The 15,453-nt window shown below is 40.4% G+C and overlaps 1 protein-coding gene across 1 annotated transcript in view; it reads left to right on the top strand.

Moving 5' to 3' along the window:
* The first annotated feature begins 14,813 nt into the window (after positions 1 to 14,813).
* LOC126108950 (mucin-5AC-like) overlaps positions 14,814 to 15,453 on the top strand; it is a 329,782-nt gene continuing 329,142 nt past the window's right edge. Inside the window, exon 1 of the mRNA XM_049914334.1 lies at positions 14,814 to 15,138. Coding sequence (XP_049770291.1) covers positions 15,122 to 15,138 — 17 coding nt within the window. The 5' untranslated portion in view covers positions 14,814 to 15,121. The remainder of the gene's footprint in view (positions 15,139 to 15,453) is intronic.

Here is a 15,453-nt window from a genome sequence, read left to right as displayed (position 1 = left end):
CCCCAATAACTCCAGTTTTGTTCGCGTAACTTTCTTATTGTATTGGGATTCACAAACACTTTAGATCACTTCTTTGCAACTGTACTTTGGTGAAACTTGAACCGTCCTTTTATGAAAAAGTATTTCGAGTTCTTCAGAAACAATGCTGACTGAACAATTATGAAATTTAGTACTCTACGAAGTTTATTAAATATAATTAAAAAAGACAATTACTTTTCATTTCAATGAAATAGGCTACTCGGGAACATTACAGCAGCTGGAAAAGGGGCAATGCCTACGTAAATGACTAGGGATTAAATATGGATACTCGACACAACGTTTAAACAAACTACCATTATTATTTGGATAAAAAAATTAATTATTCCAATCAATTACACATTACTCAGCTAATTTTTTGAGACGAAGCTGGCACTAACGCGCAACATATATAACATTTATTATGACCTACGCACAGGTGAATATAAACAGTACAAAGGACTGACATCTTCCTCAACACGTTTCCGGTTATCTGCAATTGGATCTTTTCAATTGACAGAACCTTATAGAATGAAAGATTAAATACAGGTCGGCGCAGAAAAAAGACGCCTGTGTATGTACAAAGGAAATGTAGTGAATTTCTACATTTGTGTGGCCACATTATCCGTAGTTGCTTTACAATTCCTGAAGGTATTTCCGTCCTGTCGTTGAGAGTACAAGAAAATGCGTGTTTTTTTTTCACCAGACACATTTCGCTTCATTGACGTAAAGCATAATTGACGGTCTTTAATTAAAGATATTTACAATTTGATTTGCTTTTAAGATCGGAAAGCAATTCGTTAACAATATGTTGCTTTTCACTTACGGTAATTTCCGTTTGCTTTCTCGCCTGCATCGGGAAATGCCTTCTGCTAACATATCTTTGGTGTCTTTCTTCATCAGACACTAATACATGCAGTCTAATTTTTAGCTGCTATACGGAACTTACACACTTCTTATGTTTCACGCAGCACACTGTAATGTTGCAGCTTTAATTTTGTATGCTGATGTGTAACGTTGTTACTTTAATTTGGTATGCTGAGATCGGTGCTAATAGACAATAAAAGCTGTGATCTGTCTGGGGACGTTAACCGTGGATTACTGGGCAACTGTTTCATCAGATATTTAGTCTAGGTTTACCAAGCAGACAAAACCGGTAATATACATATACAAAAAGGAGAATTTAAATAAAAGGAAAGAAATCAGTTTATATTTGGAAATTTATTTTAAGATTGTTCATTGAAATTTCAGCATATTACACGTGAGCTATAACTGAGCTGGTGCCTTATTTACGATTAAAAAAAATGTGAGATTGTAATTTTACGGAACACATAAAATATGGACCCAAGATTGGGAGACTGGATACAACACTGCATTCATAAAATAACACACGAAGAACATTGAAACATAAGCAAGAAGAAATTAACCACAACCAACAGATTCAGTTTTTACCCAAAGAAATTACGTTCATACCACAATCCTGTCCGTCATGTAATTACCACACACTGGTATACTAAATTCATATTAACTCTTTGTGAAGTCTTCGCAAAAAGAATAGCTGAGGGCTACTTTGATGATTACACCACATGCTCCACGTGGTCAACTTGGTTTACACAAAGCGTACAACTCCACAATAATTTTGATAATTAAAATACATTAGATCGAAAAGCAATTGACCAAAAGAAAAACCTTGAACTGGTTACTAACGTCTTACTATTAACCTGATGGGTCAAACAGTTATATAAGCACGTGGCAATGGTCTCGCAAAGTACACCCCACGTGAGCTGAACATAAAGAAAAGTTGCTATATTGAAAATATAGTCAAGACGAGACGTTATAATCACACAAACATTCGCATTTAAGATTGATGAACTTAGTTAGAGTTACTGATCAACACGTGGTTCCACTTTACTCACAAAGTAGTAACAAAGCAACTACCGCAAAATAATCTGAATTTAACACGAGAATTACACTCCACTGCACTTTAAGATAGCATTAGATATTTTAGAGCTAAACCTGAAATCAAGGTGATTAAATTTTCAGTTAGGCTGAACTTAAGAAATCCATTGTCCTACGGACTTAACAGACACGCGCTTAGCCGGAGATCTTACCACTTCAGACGCTCGCCACGGCCACACACCAACTGCCCTACTGCCGAGCGTGCTTTCTGAGGGAGGCTCACAAAGACCAACGGAAGTGGCCAGAGGGGCAGCTTCCTATACCAACATGACAACGGACGGACAGGACCATACTAAGGATAGAAACCTCTTTGCTTTTAGGAAGCGTAGCTACCTGTTCCGACGTTGGTCCTACTGTTCTCTAGCAGACAGCCTTGTCTGCTACCCTCAAGCATGCAACTAGAAATACATATGCTCATTCATCCTCTCACACAAAAGGGAAGGGGGATGACAGTATCTTATCATATACAGTATATAAAAGAAAGCGGATGTAGGTTCCGTATGAGACTGTGTGACATGAATTACATATAAGAATTACATATAAACTGTGCTTTAAAGTGTAGTAGTGTGACAGATCGTTCTTGTTTATGTGTAAAAGTAACACGTTCCACTGCTCAGTCTCCTCCCAGATAGTCAGAAACGCCACAGTACATTTAGAAGAGGAATTTATTCCATAAATGGCAACAGATTTAAGAAATTAAACATGAAACGAATCTAACAGAGACCTTTCATAACCCCAACGCTCCGGGAAAAGACTGTGCAGGGAATTTTCTGGCCATGCTAGGACATTCCCAAGCAGGCTTCTCACACCCTACTTAAACCAAAAGTGTAAAAGAAAAGGCAAAAGGACACCAGCTACTTGCTAAAACACAATAATTTCAACACAGCTTTAGAATCTACCAATTTCAAACAGAAAAAAAAACACAATCTGTGACACCTATTTAAAAGGTAGTGTAGACCTAATTCGGTCAGCAAGTAAAAACAATGGTTCCTGTGTCATTAATATGAAAACAATTTCTGGTTGTTACCCTTATGGAGTTCACCAGTATTTGCTCATTGCAAGAGCCAACTGATCACAGGAAAATTTATGACTGTTTATTAACAAGCAAAATTTATGAAAATAGCAAAGGTGCCACAGCAATTAAAAAAAGAACATCAAATAACATCGGTATTAAAAAGCAGAACATAACAATGCACAATCTGCAAAAACAACAAATGATAAGAGAAAAAACATGTTTTACAAAGTGGTTATCGCAAAAAAATTCTATATCGTATAAAACTAATAATTTGTAGAATTAAAATAACTATGTGGCACTCATTTAATCACTCTACTATATTTCAATTAGCTAGCAAACAATGAGCACTGTCATTATACTGAAACTACAATAATTATGTGATTGTTACCCTTAAGGGGTTCCTCACAGTAAATATGCCCCATGCAAAGGCTAATCGATCACAGCTCAATGAGAATAAAAAGCTATCTGACTGATAAACGAAGCAATGCCACAGCAATGAATTTACGAAACAAAATATCACAAATCTAATACATCACACAAAAACAAACATTGATAATTAAAACAGTACAATAGTCAACATTTAAAACAAAACAAAAACACCTATAAATAAAACACCTGTAAAATACAAGAGTCAAAGTCTAAAAAAGATAAATAGAACACCTGCAAAATACAAGAGTCAGTCTAATAAACACCAATAAATCGAACTCCTGCAAAACACACGAGTCAGAGTTTCTCTGACAGAAACACACGTATATGCACTGGACTAAGAACCGTATAATCACTGTTCACTGACCCACTCAGTACTTCCACTGTTCCGAGGCACAATATAGGGGAAAGAGGGGGGTTCGTCGCCGCAACTGTCAGTAGGGATTTTTTTGTCCATCTGTTGCGTGCGATCCCGCCGTCTCTGCCCTCTCATGAAGTTTCTCCCGTGTCACATCTCGATTTGGTTCCATGTTTGTGTTGTCAAATTCGTGCGGTATCCTCGTTTGACACGCCAGGTTGATATTCCTGGGCAAGGATGACACTTAATGGCTCTTCTTTTGTGCCACCCTTAGCGACCAGAGAACATCGAACCATGATTTACTGTCACTTGACAGTAGGCATCCATCAGGAAATGTCGATAGGCGTCGTTGACGTCTGCAAGTTTCTCTGGGCAGTACCTGTCAAAAGGCTCCACGCCCCTTGTGTTGTTTCACCGCGGCCGTCTCGTCACGGTCGCGTGTGTGTGGTGCGTTGCCAGCAGATGGATTTCCGCGCGGTGGACCGCTCGCCCATCTCAGGTCATCGCCTCGAGGAAGGGTCGCCCGGGGCGGCCGCCCATTAGCTCCAGGTACAAGGGAAAGTGTTTGCCGCGTACCTTCTTTTGTTGTCGGCCGCGCTCCCAAAGTGGCCTGGCTGACAGCGTGTCCCGCTGGGAAACCCGCCAGTTTACAACTAGTCCGGCTGCTCCCTCTGTCTCTTAAGAGTTTTGCCGGTTCGCTTTCACGTTCTCAACTGCATTCACAGAAATTTTTCATCATCCTTATGTGATTACACAATGTCATACATAATACCACTTAGTATTGTCTTTCACAATTTTTAAGAACAAAGTGAGACTTAATTTTTTTTTAAATAAAAAATTAGATGAATCGACAATATAAAATAAAGTTTAAATGACTTGACAATGTAAAAAAAAAAAAAAAGTGAAATGACTTTACAATGTAAAAAAAATAAAAGTTAAATAAGCTGACAATATAATATTTAAATCCACATCACTAATGTGGTTCACTTACGTTTTAATAAATCAAATGCTACTTATTAATTCACTAAAATGAATAGGATTATGCCTTGTGCAAGTATAGGTCAGGACAGCATAGGGTTCACATGTTATTTACACACACATACATGCACACCTGTTGTCTATTCTACAAACTAACTACCCATAAACATGCATTACTCAATATTCTACTTCTATCCACTACTAGTTAACCCAATAAGCTACTTCAATGCTATTTCAACACCGTGTATATACCACTACAACATTGTTCTAATTCGTCCTGTTCTTGACGCTCGCGGCATACGTCTTGTCACATGATAAATATGGAGAACTTTCCTTAAACATACACATTAAAAAGAACAATGGTTATTTACACGCCAAAACATTTATACCAGTTCGCACACCTGAAAAGAGACTCGCAATTATACATTTATCATACTCATATATTCACACATAAAACAGTAAGAAAATTTCACCTAAAATTACGTTATCACAACAATTAATCACGCAGATGACTCTGAGAAGGTTAAAAATATTTGCATTATACAGGTTATATTACATTTTCTTACCCATTTTGCTGCGATTTCGTTCCTTCTTTACGTTACCTTTCGCTTCCAAATCAGTTATTTCGCCTGTGGTGGTTATTCTGGATTCATTTCTCATGAATGGCAAAATTGTGGTCACCTCTATTCTGTAAAACAGTATCATCTTAACATATTGAACTTACAACAGACACAAAAGATCCGAATCCTCCTGTAGTTTAAATGACAAATGTTTTGCTTTATCCTTATTACCTTAAACCAAGCTTTCCTTCGTTCCCATAATCAAAATTATTTAATCATCCTCTACCTTCAAGAGGGAAATTTCCTCAGTACAAATCATATAGGCTGCAGTGCATCCCGCACCAGCGAAAACAGTAAGCTGTAATGCTCACAGCATCAGCAAAACACATAAACGTCGCTTTTCTAGGACAAGTATTAACGCAGAATAATTTTTTAGGCTTTGGCTCAACATCAATCAAGACTACAAAAAGGATCCATATTTCCGTTCCATTCTCCATTTGCTGAAAAGCTGCTCGTATTTGACTACCACAATAATATTTCAGAGCCACGTAAATTACACAAACCACAATTCTTCTTTCACCTTGAAGGGAATCAATATACTTACGAAATCCACAGACAGCACTTTACGTACTCAGCTATAAAGAACAAAAAAGACATATATCATCAATATTAACATATCATCGCATATTGGAAGCCAATGGTTCAACAATCGTATTATCGCATCCTGTTTTCAAGATTCCAAACTTACTCATTCCTTTCTCAGAGTTCTCCTATCTTAAAATATTCATACAGCACGCATACTATAGTAAGAGATCCTCATTTATACTGACAGATATAGAATAGTAATAGATAGATAGTAGCACTGAAAGCAGAAAATCGGAAACAAGGCTACTAACAGCTGGGGACCTGGGTTTGCCAGACCCATAATACCCACAGATCGGATATTCCCCTGAGTTTATGCACTAATTCAGCAACGATCTTGCTTCTCTCAGGAGCGACTCCATTCAATTTACACACAAAAAAAACATAAACAGCATTTTACTCGTTCACAAAGAAACCTTTTATCTTCACGTTTGAATCAAACTAAATCCTAATTGCACAAGGAGAGAAAAAAATTAAAACATCACTTCAATCCATCACATAGAAACATCTTTATCATTAATTTTTATCAACATATTATTCAAAATGCATTTATCACAAATGAAAACTAATCAATTCTTTCTCCTCACCGTCCTCTCTACTTCGCACTGTCCTTTCTAGTCATTTGCCATGTCGCTGATTTCTTCCGATTGGGTGCCTTCTGCGCTGATCGTTTGTCATTGCCGGTTTCGTTCATTTCCATTTGCTGGATTATGTCTAGGGTTAGCCGGCCGAATTTCAACATCATGAGGTGCTCCGCCTATAGTCCTATTCCCTCCGTATTCCTCATAGTGTCGATTCTGGTTGCCGTACCTGTAGCGTTCACGATCTTGTCTACGTCCTCGATCATTTCTGTTGTTCCACCTGTGTTCGCGACTGTTACCCCAGTTTCTGTACGGCCGGTCCCGATTATTGTTCCGTTCGCGTCGCGACGACCAGTCACGCCGTTGATTAGTAATATGGCCACGATTGCGGTCGCGCTGCTGTGCCCCGTAATAACTTTGTGCCTGATTAGGCGGGCATTCTCCTGTGTTGTATTCCAACTCTTGGAGAAGCGTCTTAAACGTTTCCACGTCCTCTTTGCATCGTCCCGCAAGAATGACGTGCCGCAAGTGCATCGGCAATTTGGTGATGCATATCCTAATTAGTTCCGCCGGCCCGTATGGGTCGTATAGGAATTGATTTGCCTGCAGCATGTGGTCGAATAGGCGTGCAGGGCTGCCGAAACCAGACTCGTTCAAATTCGGCAGCATAATTATGCCATGTTTGACCCTATCTTGTGCCGCTTCCGACCAATAGGCGGACAGAAAGGCTTGTCGAAACTCCCGAGTGGAGTTGCAGTGACGCGCTGCCGACCTCATGCGAATCGCCGGTTCGCCTTCCAAATAGCCACACATATATTCTATCTTATGTGAACTTGCCCAGTCGGGAGGAAGCCAGAACTCAAATTGCTCGAGCCATGCTCGTGGATGTATTCCTTTTTGCGAATTTCGGAATATCTCAAACTTTCTCACTGTAAGGAAATGTTTGAAATCAAATCCCCGCATTTCCTCCTGGCGAGGCCCTTGAATGTTTCTATTATTCTCATGTCTGCCCCTCAAATTACATTCTTCCCTGTCGTCAAAATCTCCCTCGTGGCCGGAGTCCCTCTCTGCACTGTTCGTACGGCTATTTTTAGTGCTATTGGCGAGTTCGGAATCACACGCCATGCGGTTTTCCAGATGCGCCACGCGTTCTTGTAATTCGCCTGTTACAGCTTTGTGTTGTCTGTTCACTTCAAACTGTCCCTTCTGAAATCTAAGAAGCGAACGCACTTCTTCGGTCTCTGCGGCCGCTACCGGTGTAGTATTGTTCTCGCTTTCCGTCAGCTTCATCCTGCCTACAATGTCCGCTAATGCCGCAATCTTATCATCAATTTGTCTCTTGTCCTCCGCCCCAGTCTGCTTCAATTGTTCTACTTGCTGTTCCAACGCGTGGATCGCTAAACTGTTGTCCGCTATTGTGTTGCTAACGGACGTGGGACAATGCGTTTCCGCCTCCTGGAGCCTCGACAGTAGCTGCTGGTGTTCTCTTTGGCATTCTTCCCTCAGCTCTTGGAAATTCCTAAGTAGCCGTTCTTCGCTTTCTTTAGATTGGGCATCGCCCCTCCGCTTGCTCTGTTCTAAGGCTTGCAGACGATCATCGATTTGTTCAAATGTACGGCCTAATTCTTTCATAATATCACTTTTTATCTCACTTGCCAGATTGTTTATTCTTTGTGAGATATCATCGGACACTCTCTGCATCGACTTGTCGACTTTATTTGTCTGCTGGATTAGTTTTTCGTCTATTTGTTCGCCTAGCTCGCGGATCGATTTTTCGGATGATTCTTTTTGTTCTCGGAACGATTTTTCTGATTTCTGCGTCATTTGTTCGCCTAGCTCGCGGATCGATTTCTCGGATTTCTCTGCGTTTTCTTTATTTTGTTGCAATAAGGCTTTCATGAGTTCTGCTACATCAATTTGGTTAGTTAGAGGCAAATTAATTTCTGGCTCTGATGTGAGCCCGTTCGTGCTGTTTTGCATTTCGTCTGAAGTATTCCCCATTGCATTTTCGGAACCGCCCAACGCGTTAATATTGGAAATCAAATTATCCCCTTGGTCCATGTTGCTTAAGTTGTTGGACCGCTTACTTTTAGCTTGGTTACGTGTTTGCATTAGTGCAATTTATACTCAGTACGCAACACACTAATCACAATAAATGTGTCCCCCAAAATTTACGACAGTCACACGAAAGATACCCAACCTAGTACACACTTTTTCACACGCAAAACAAATTTTTATCTTTGATCGAAACAGTGGAATTTACCAGCGAGAATAAAAAAACACACAGACATATAAAACACACAAATATAAAAAACACAACAAGACAAACAACGCAACGCCGATCAACAACGCCGTGAATCTTTTGAAAGTCTGCTCGGAAACAACGCAGAAGTTGTTTGAGCGCTGTAGGGAAAAAAAATTAAGATTATAACACGCTCGCAATCTAACATTTCAGAGATTCCAGAGTCTAGCGGAATCACAGAACAAGGTCGCCATGTGTAATGTTGCAGCTTTAATTTTGTATGCTGATGTGTAACGTTGTTACTTTAATTTGGTATGCTGAGATCGGTGCTAATAGACAATAAAAGCTGTGATCTGTCTGGGGACGTTAACCGTGGATTACTGGGCAACTGTTTCATCAGATATTTAGTCTAGGTTTACCAAGCAGACAAAACCGGTAATATACATATACAAAAAGGAGAATTTAAATAAAAGGAAAGAAATCAGTTTATATTTGGAAATTTATTTTAAGATTGTTCATTGAAATTTCAGCATATTACACGTGAGCTATAACTGAGCTGGTGCCTTATTTACGATTAAAAAAAATGTGAGATTGTAATTTTACGGAACACATAAAATATGGACCCAAGATTGGGAGACTGGATACAACACTGCATTCATAAAATAACACACGAAGAACATTGAAACATAAGCAAGAAGAAATTAACCACAACCAACAGATTCAGTTTTTACCCAAAGAAATTACGTTCATACCACAATCCTGTCCGTCATGTAATTACCACACACTGGTATACTAAATTCATATTAACTCTTTGTGAAGTCTTCGCAAAAAGAATAGCTGAGGGCTACTTTGATGATTACACCACATGCTCCACGTGGTCAACTTGGTTTACACAAAGCGTACAACTCCACAATAATTTTGATAATTAAAATACATTAGATCGAAAAGCAATTGACCAAAAGAAAAACCTTGAACTGGTTACTAACGTCTTACTATTAACCTGATGGGTCAAACAGTTATATAAGCACGTGGCAATGGTCTCGCAAAGTACACCCCACGTGAGCTGAACATAAAGAAAAGTTGCTATATTGAAAATATAGTCAAGACGAGACGTTATAATCACACAAACATTCGCATTTAAGATTGATGAACTTAGTTAGAGTTACTGATCAACACGTGGTTCCACTTTACTCACAAAGTAGTAACAAAGCAACTACCGCAAAATAATCTGAATTTAACACGAGAATTACACTCCACTGCACTTTAAGATAGCATTAGATATTTTAGAGCTAAACCTGAAATCAAGGTGATTAAATTTTCAGTTAGGCTGAACTTAAGAAATCCATTGTCCTACGGACTTAACAGACACGCGCTTAGCCGGAGATCTTACCACTTCAGACGCTCGCCACGGCCACACACCAACTGCCCTACTGCCGAGCGTGCTTTCTGAGGGAGGCTCACAAAGACCAACGGAAGTGGCCAGAGGGGCAGCTTCCTATACCAACATGACAACGGACGGACAGGACCATACTAAGGATAGAAACCTCTTTGCTTTTAGGAAGCGTAGCTACCTGTTCCGACGTTGGTCCTACTGTTCTCTAGCAGACAGCCTTGTCTGCTACCCTCAAGCATGCAACTAGAAATACATATGCTCATTCATCCTCTCACACAAAAGGGAAGGGGGATGACAGTATCTTATCATATACAGTATATAAAAGAAAGCGGATGTAGGTTCCGTATGAGACTGTGTGACATGAATTACATATAAGAATTACATATAAACTGTGCTTTAAAGTGTAGTAGTGTGACAGATCGTTCTTGTTTATGTGTAAAAGTAACACGTTCCACTGCTCAGTCTCCTCTCAGATAGTCAGAAACGCCACAGTACATTTAGAAGAGGAATTTATTCCATAAATGGCAACAGATTTAAGAAATTAAACATGAAACGAATCTAACAGAGACCTTTCAACACTTTTTCCTATAACACTGTTTTCTGTTTATTTTTGTATTTCTAAGTGTGTATTGTGGTTTCTGTTCTGTACTGTTGCCAACTTAACATTGCCACTAGCTTGTCTTTGACCTATACTTCTTTTTTTTAAATTAATTTTATGCGTATAATTCTATTTAATTCTATTGCTGTTTATGTATATGCTGTATAAGAGTAGTGAACGAACAGTGAAGGAGTAGTCTTTTTTTTAACTCTTTTATTTTTTTATGTGGCAGAGGGGGAAGCCATGATGAGTGGTCATAAGTGTATAGTAGTGTGGTGGAGTTTGAGTTGCAGAAGACGGTAAGGAGCAAGAAGTCAAATGAAATTTCGGGGGGAGGGGGGGGGGGGGCGGAGGGAGGATTGGTGGGAGAGGGTGTAGCGTGAAAGAGGCTTTCTTATTTTTCATGCAATTTCTTCAGTTATTTTATATAGTATCTGGTTTTCAATATTTATTTGATCATTGACCAACTGTTTATCTTGAATTAATGCTTTGTGTACGCGGAAATTTTTAAACCGGAAAGATTCCAGCCATCTTGTATTTATCAGCTCAGTTGCAGAGATTGTGAAAAAACAAATGTACGTGAAACGATTGCCAGGACATTCGACACAAGATATAAAGAATAAGTTGAAGAATTTGCAGAACATCTAAAACAAGAATACCATAGACGAAACTACATTGAAAAAGATACGAACGTCATAAGTAAAGACAGACATCTCCTCCCTTTCCAAAAAAATTTTCACATGTATAAAGCATTAGCTCAAAATAAACAGTTTCTCATTGATCAAATAAATATTTAACCAGACACCATGTAAAATAAATGAAGAAATTACATGGAAAAGAGAGCCTTTTTCATCCTTCACCCTCTCACACCCAACCCCCCCTCCCCCTCCCCGTCTCAATTTCATTTCACTTCTTGCTCCTCACCTTCTCCTACAACTCAAACTCCACCACAATATTGTACACTTACGACCACTCAACATGGCTTCCCCCACCCCTACCTAAAAAAAAATAATAAAGTAATGAAAAAGACCACTCCTTCACTGTTCGTTCTCTACTCTGTCACAGTATATAAATACACAACAACCTAATTGAGTAGAATTACACACATAAAATGAAGTAAAAAAAAAAAAGGAGTATATGTCAAAGACAAACTAGTCGCAATGTTATGTTGGCTACACTTTAAAACAGAAAACACAATACACACTTATATGTATACATATAATCACAAAACAGTGATGTAGGAAAAAGTGTGCTGTGTAAAACGTATGAAGTGCATAGTTCTGCCGAGCAGCGACAAATATTAGTGTCTGATGAAGAAAGGCACCAAAGGTGTGTTAACAGATGGCATCTGTGCATGTAGACGAGAAACCAAGGGGAAATCACCATAAGTAAAAAAAATCATATTTTTAACGAACTACTGTTTTCCCTCCTTAAAAAGAAATCAAACTATAAATATCTTTAATTACAGAACACTGATAATGCTTTACCTCAATAAAGCGAAAAGCGGCTGGTAAAAAAAAAAAAAAAAAAAAAAAAATACGCTCAGGAAATACAGTGAAATTACAGAAACGAAAAGATGAATGGACTTACCATTTACTTACAATGAAAATTACAGTGAAAAAACATTTATCAGAACATCTATACACAGCTGTGCACGTTTAATTATATTCACACACACCCAACGTAAAGTTCGGATATCGATGGCGATAACTTCACAGCTGATGTCTTTCATTTCCTGTGTTGTGTGTGGATTCATTTTATACACCTTGCTCTTCAAGTCCCCCACAGGAACAAAATTCAATTTAATTAGATACGGCAGACGTGACGTCCATAAATGTTTGCTGACATTTCATTCCTCAGTGAATACATGGATTCGTTCCAGCGATACCTAAGCCGTGTAGCATGTTACCCGTCTTGCTGGAAGAAGCAGTATTGTATTCCATATCCAGAGAGTTGAGCACAAAATATATCATAAATTTCCATATATGCAACCACGTTTAGGTTAGTGTCAAAAAATGTTAGTCCAATGACATTTGCCGCAGCTCGTGGTCGTGCGGTAGCGTTCTCGCTTCCCACGCCCGGGTTCCCGGGTTCGATTCCCGGCGGGGTCAGGGATTTTCTCTGCCTCGTGATGACTGGGTGTTGCGTGATGTCCTTAGGTTAGTTAGGTTTAAGTAGTTCTAAGTTCTAGGGGATTGATGACCGTAGATGTTAAGTCCCATAGTGCTCAGAGCCATTTGAACCAATGACATTTGCTGGTTCCTGTTACACCGTAACAAATGCCGAATCTTTCACCGCGGAGTGGTTGCTGACACACGGTGTTAGCGTTCTGCGTTGTCCAGAACCTCGTGTTCTGTGAATGCGCATGACCGGAAAGATGAAACGGTGCTTCATCACTCATGATGTAATGGAAAGGGTCTTAGAAACCATCCTTGGTTTTATTCGAAAGTCACGTGCATTACTCTATACATTTCTGACTGCTGTCCTCCCATAATTGCTGCACAACCGTCGCTTCAAATTGAGACTTTTCAGCATCCTCCTACTTACATGCGCCTGTTGGGCCATCTTACGTGTAGACTTTTGTAGACTCTGAATAATTCTGCGAATGTCTACAGTAACTTCTAGTGTGCGAACTGGAGGAATTCTTTGTCGTTTTACATTTTGCGAGGATCCGTAGGTGCGCCAGTTTTTATGCAAACTTGTATTGCTCTCAGAATGAGATTTTTCACTCTGTAGCGGAGTGTGCGCTGATATGAAACTTCCTGGCAGATTAAAACTGTGTGCCCGACCGAGACTCGAACTCGGGACCTTTGCCTTTCGCGGGCAAGTGCTCTACCATCTGAGCTACCGAAGCACGACTCACGACCGCTACTCACAGCTTTACTTCTGCCAGTACCTCCTCTCCCACCTTCCAAACTTTACAGAAGCTCTCCTGCGAACCTTGCAGAACGAGCACTCCTGAAAGAAAGGATATTGCGGAGACATGGCTTAGCCACAGCCTGGGGGATGTTTCCAGAATGAGATTTTCACTCTGCAGCGGAGTGTGCGCTGATATGAAACTTCCTGGCAGATTAAAACTGTGTGCCCGACCGAGACTCGTACTCGGGACCTTTCCCTTTCGCGGGCAAGTGCTCTACCATCTGAGCTACCGAAGCACGACTCACGCCCGGTACTCACAGCTTTACTTCTGCCAGTACCTCGTCTCCTACCTTCCAAACTTTACAGAAGCTCTCCTGCGAACCTTGCAGAACTAGCACTCCTGAAAGAAAGGTAGGAGACGATGTACTGGCAGAAGTAATGCTGTGAGTAGCGGTCCTGAGTCGTGCTTCGGTAGCTCAGATGGTAGAGCACTTGCCCGCGAAAGGCAAAGGTCCCGAGTTCGAGTCTCGGTCGGGCACACAGTTTTAATCTGCCAGGAAGTTTTGTATTGCTCTCTTTGCATATAGTCTCTATCCGAATACTTGACCCCGAAAATTTCGGGAGTTTCTTTAATCGAACTTGTTTTCACATATGCTTCCACAATTTCTGCCAACAAAGTCATTTTGCAGCCACAAAGAGAAACGTCTAATTTCACTTATGAAATGAAGGGTGAAATGCTGACAAAAGATTGCTGACAATCGATTATTGCACGAAATTGGCCGTTGTTACAGCTGTTTACTCTATTTCATAGGTCGAAATATTGTACTGCCCTACTTGCAAAATTTTGTCCTCTTGACATTTCACACATTTCCCAGTATCGGTACGATTCCTGAAATTCGCCGTGGTTACGAGGTCTGTATAAGACAGATATTAATTCTGCGTTGCTACTGTTTGGCAAATAGGACCAATATGTTTCGGAGAAGAAGACGTTCTTAGGAAGTTGTGTAGTGCGTAATGAGATGTAAAGAGGAAGAAGGGTGGGGGCATCGGAAAGAGGGGAGGAAGAGAGAGAGTGGTCCTGTTGACGAAGGGGGGTGGGGGAAGGGCTGTGGGCGTGGTCACGTGACCGGGCCGACGTTTATATATATAAGGCCGCGTGACTGTGGGGCCTCTTTTCAACTGTCTGCGGTCGCGCGCAGCCGGAGCAGTAGAAACGAGAGCAAGAGAGGCAGTGAGAGAAAGAGAGAGAGAGAGAGGGGGCAGTGAAGAAGTAGACAGAGAGAGTGGTAGGGAGAGGGGGAGAGTGGATCGGGCGTGACTTTCTCGCGCGGCCGTTTTCGTTTTCGTTTCGCCGCAGCCGGGCGCGCCTTCCTCGGGACTGGTCAGATGCTAGGCTGCAGCCGCCGCTGACGGACACAGCTGCGGACCACAGCTGCAGACACAGCTGCGAGGACACACTCACCCTACCGTCGACTGCACAGCCGCCGCTGCAGACATGGGCGGCCCTGTTACGTGAGTACCTCATTCGCTCTATTCACCTCTCAACACTCAGTCCCTGCCTATACAACTTCTTTCACTTTTCCCATCACTGCTGGTTGAAATTTTTATGTACAGTTACCATAAAGCTCCTAACATTTCTCTTGTTCTGCAACTAAATGCAGTCAGCGCGTCATCATCAATCAGACTTGAGAATTTTAAAATAAGTATTAAAACAATATAAAAAAAATAAAAGTCAGACATATGATGATAGACTCGCGAAACTAGTTGGAGAACAATAATGATTTTAGCACCTTCTGGCGGTTACACACAAAAATAACGTTTATGAAA

The sequence above is a fragment of the Schistocerca cancellata genome, chromosome 11 (assembly GCF_023864275.1).
Source record: "Schistocerca cancellata isolate TAMUIC-IGC-003103 chromosome 11, iqSchCanc2.1, whole genome shotgun sequence".
NCBI lineage: Eukaryota > Metazoa > Arthropoda > Insecta > Orthoptera > Acrididae > Schistocerca > Schistocerca cancellata.
This window is presented reverse-complemented; position numbering and strand designations above follow the sequence as displayed.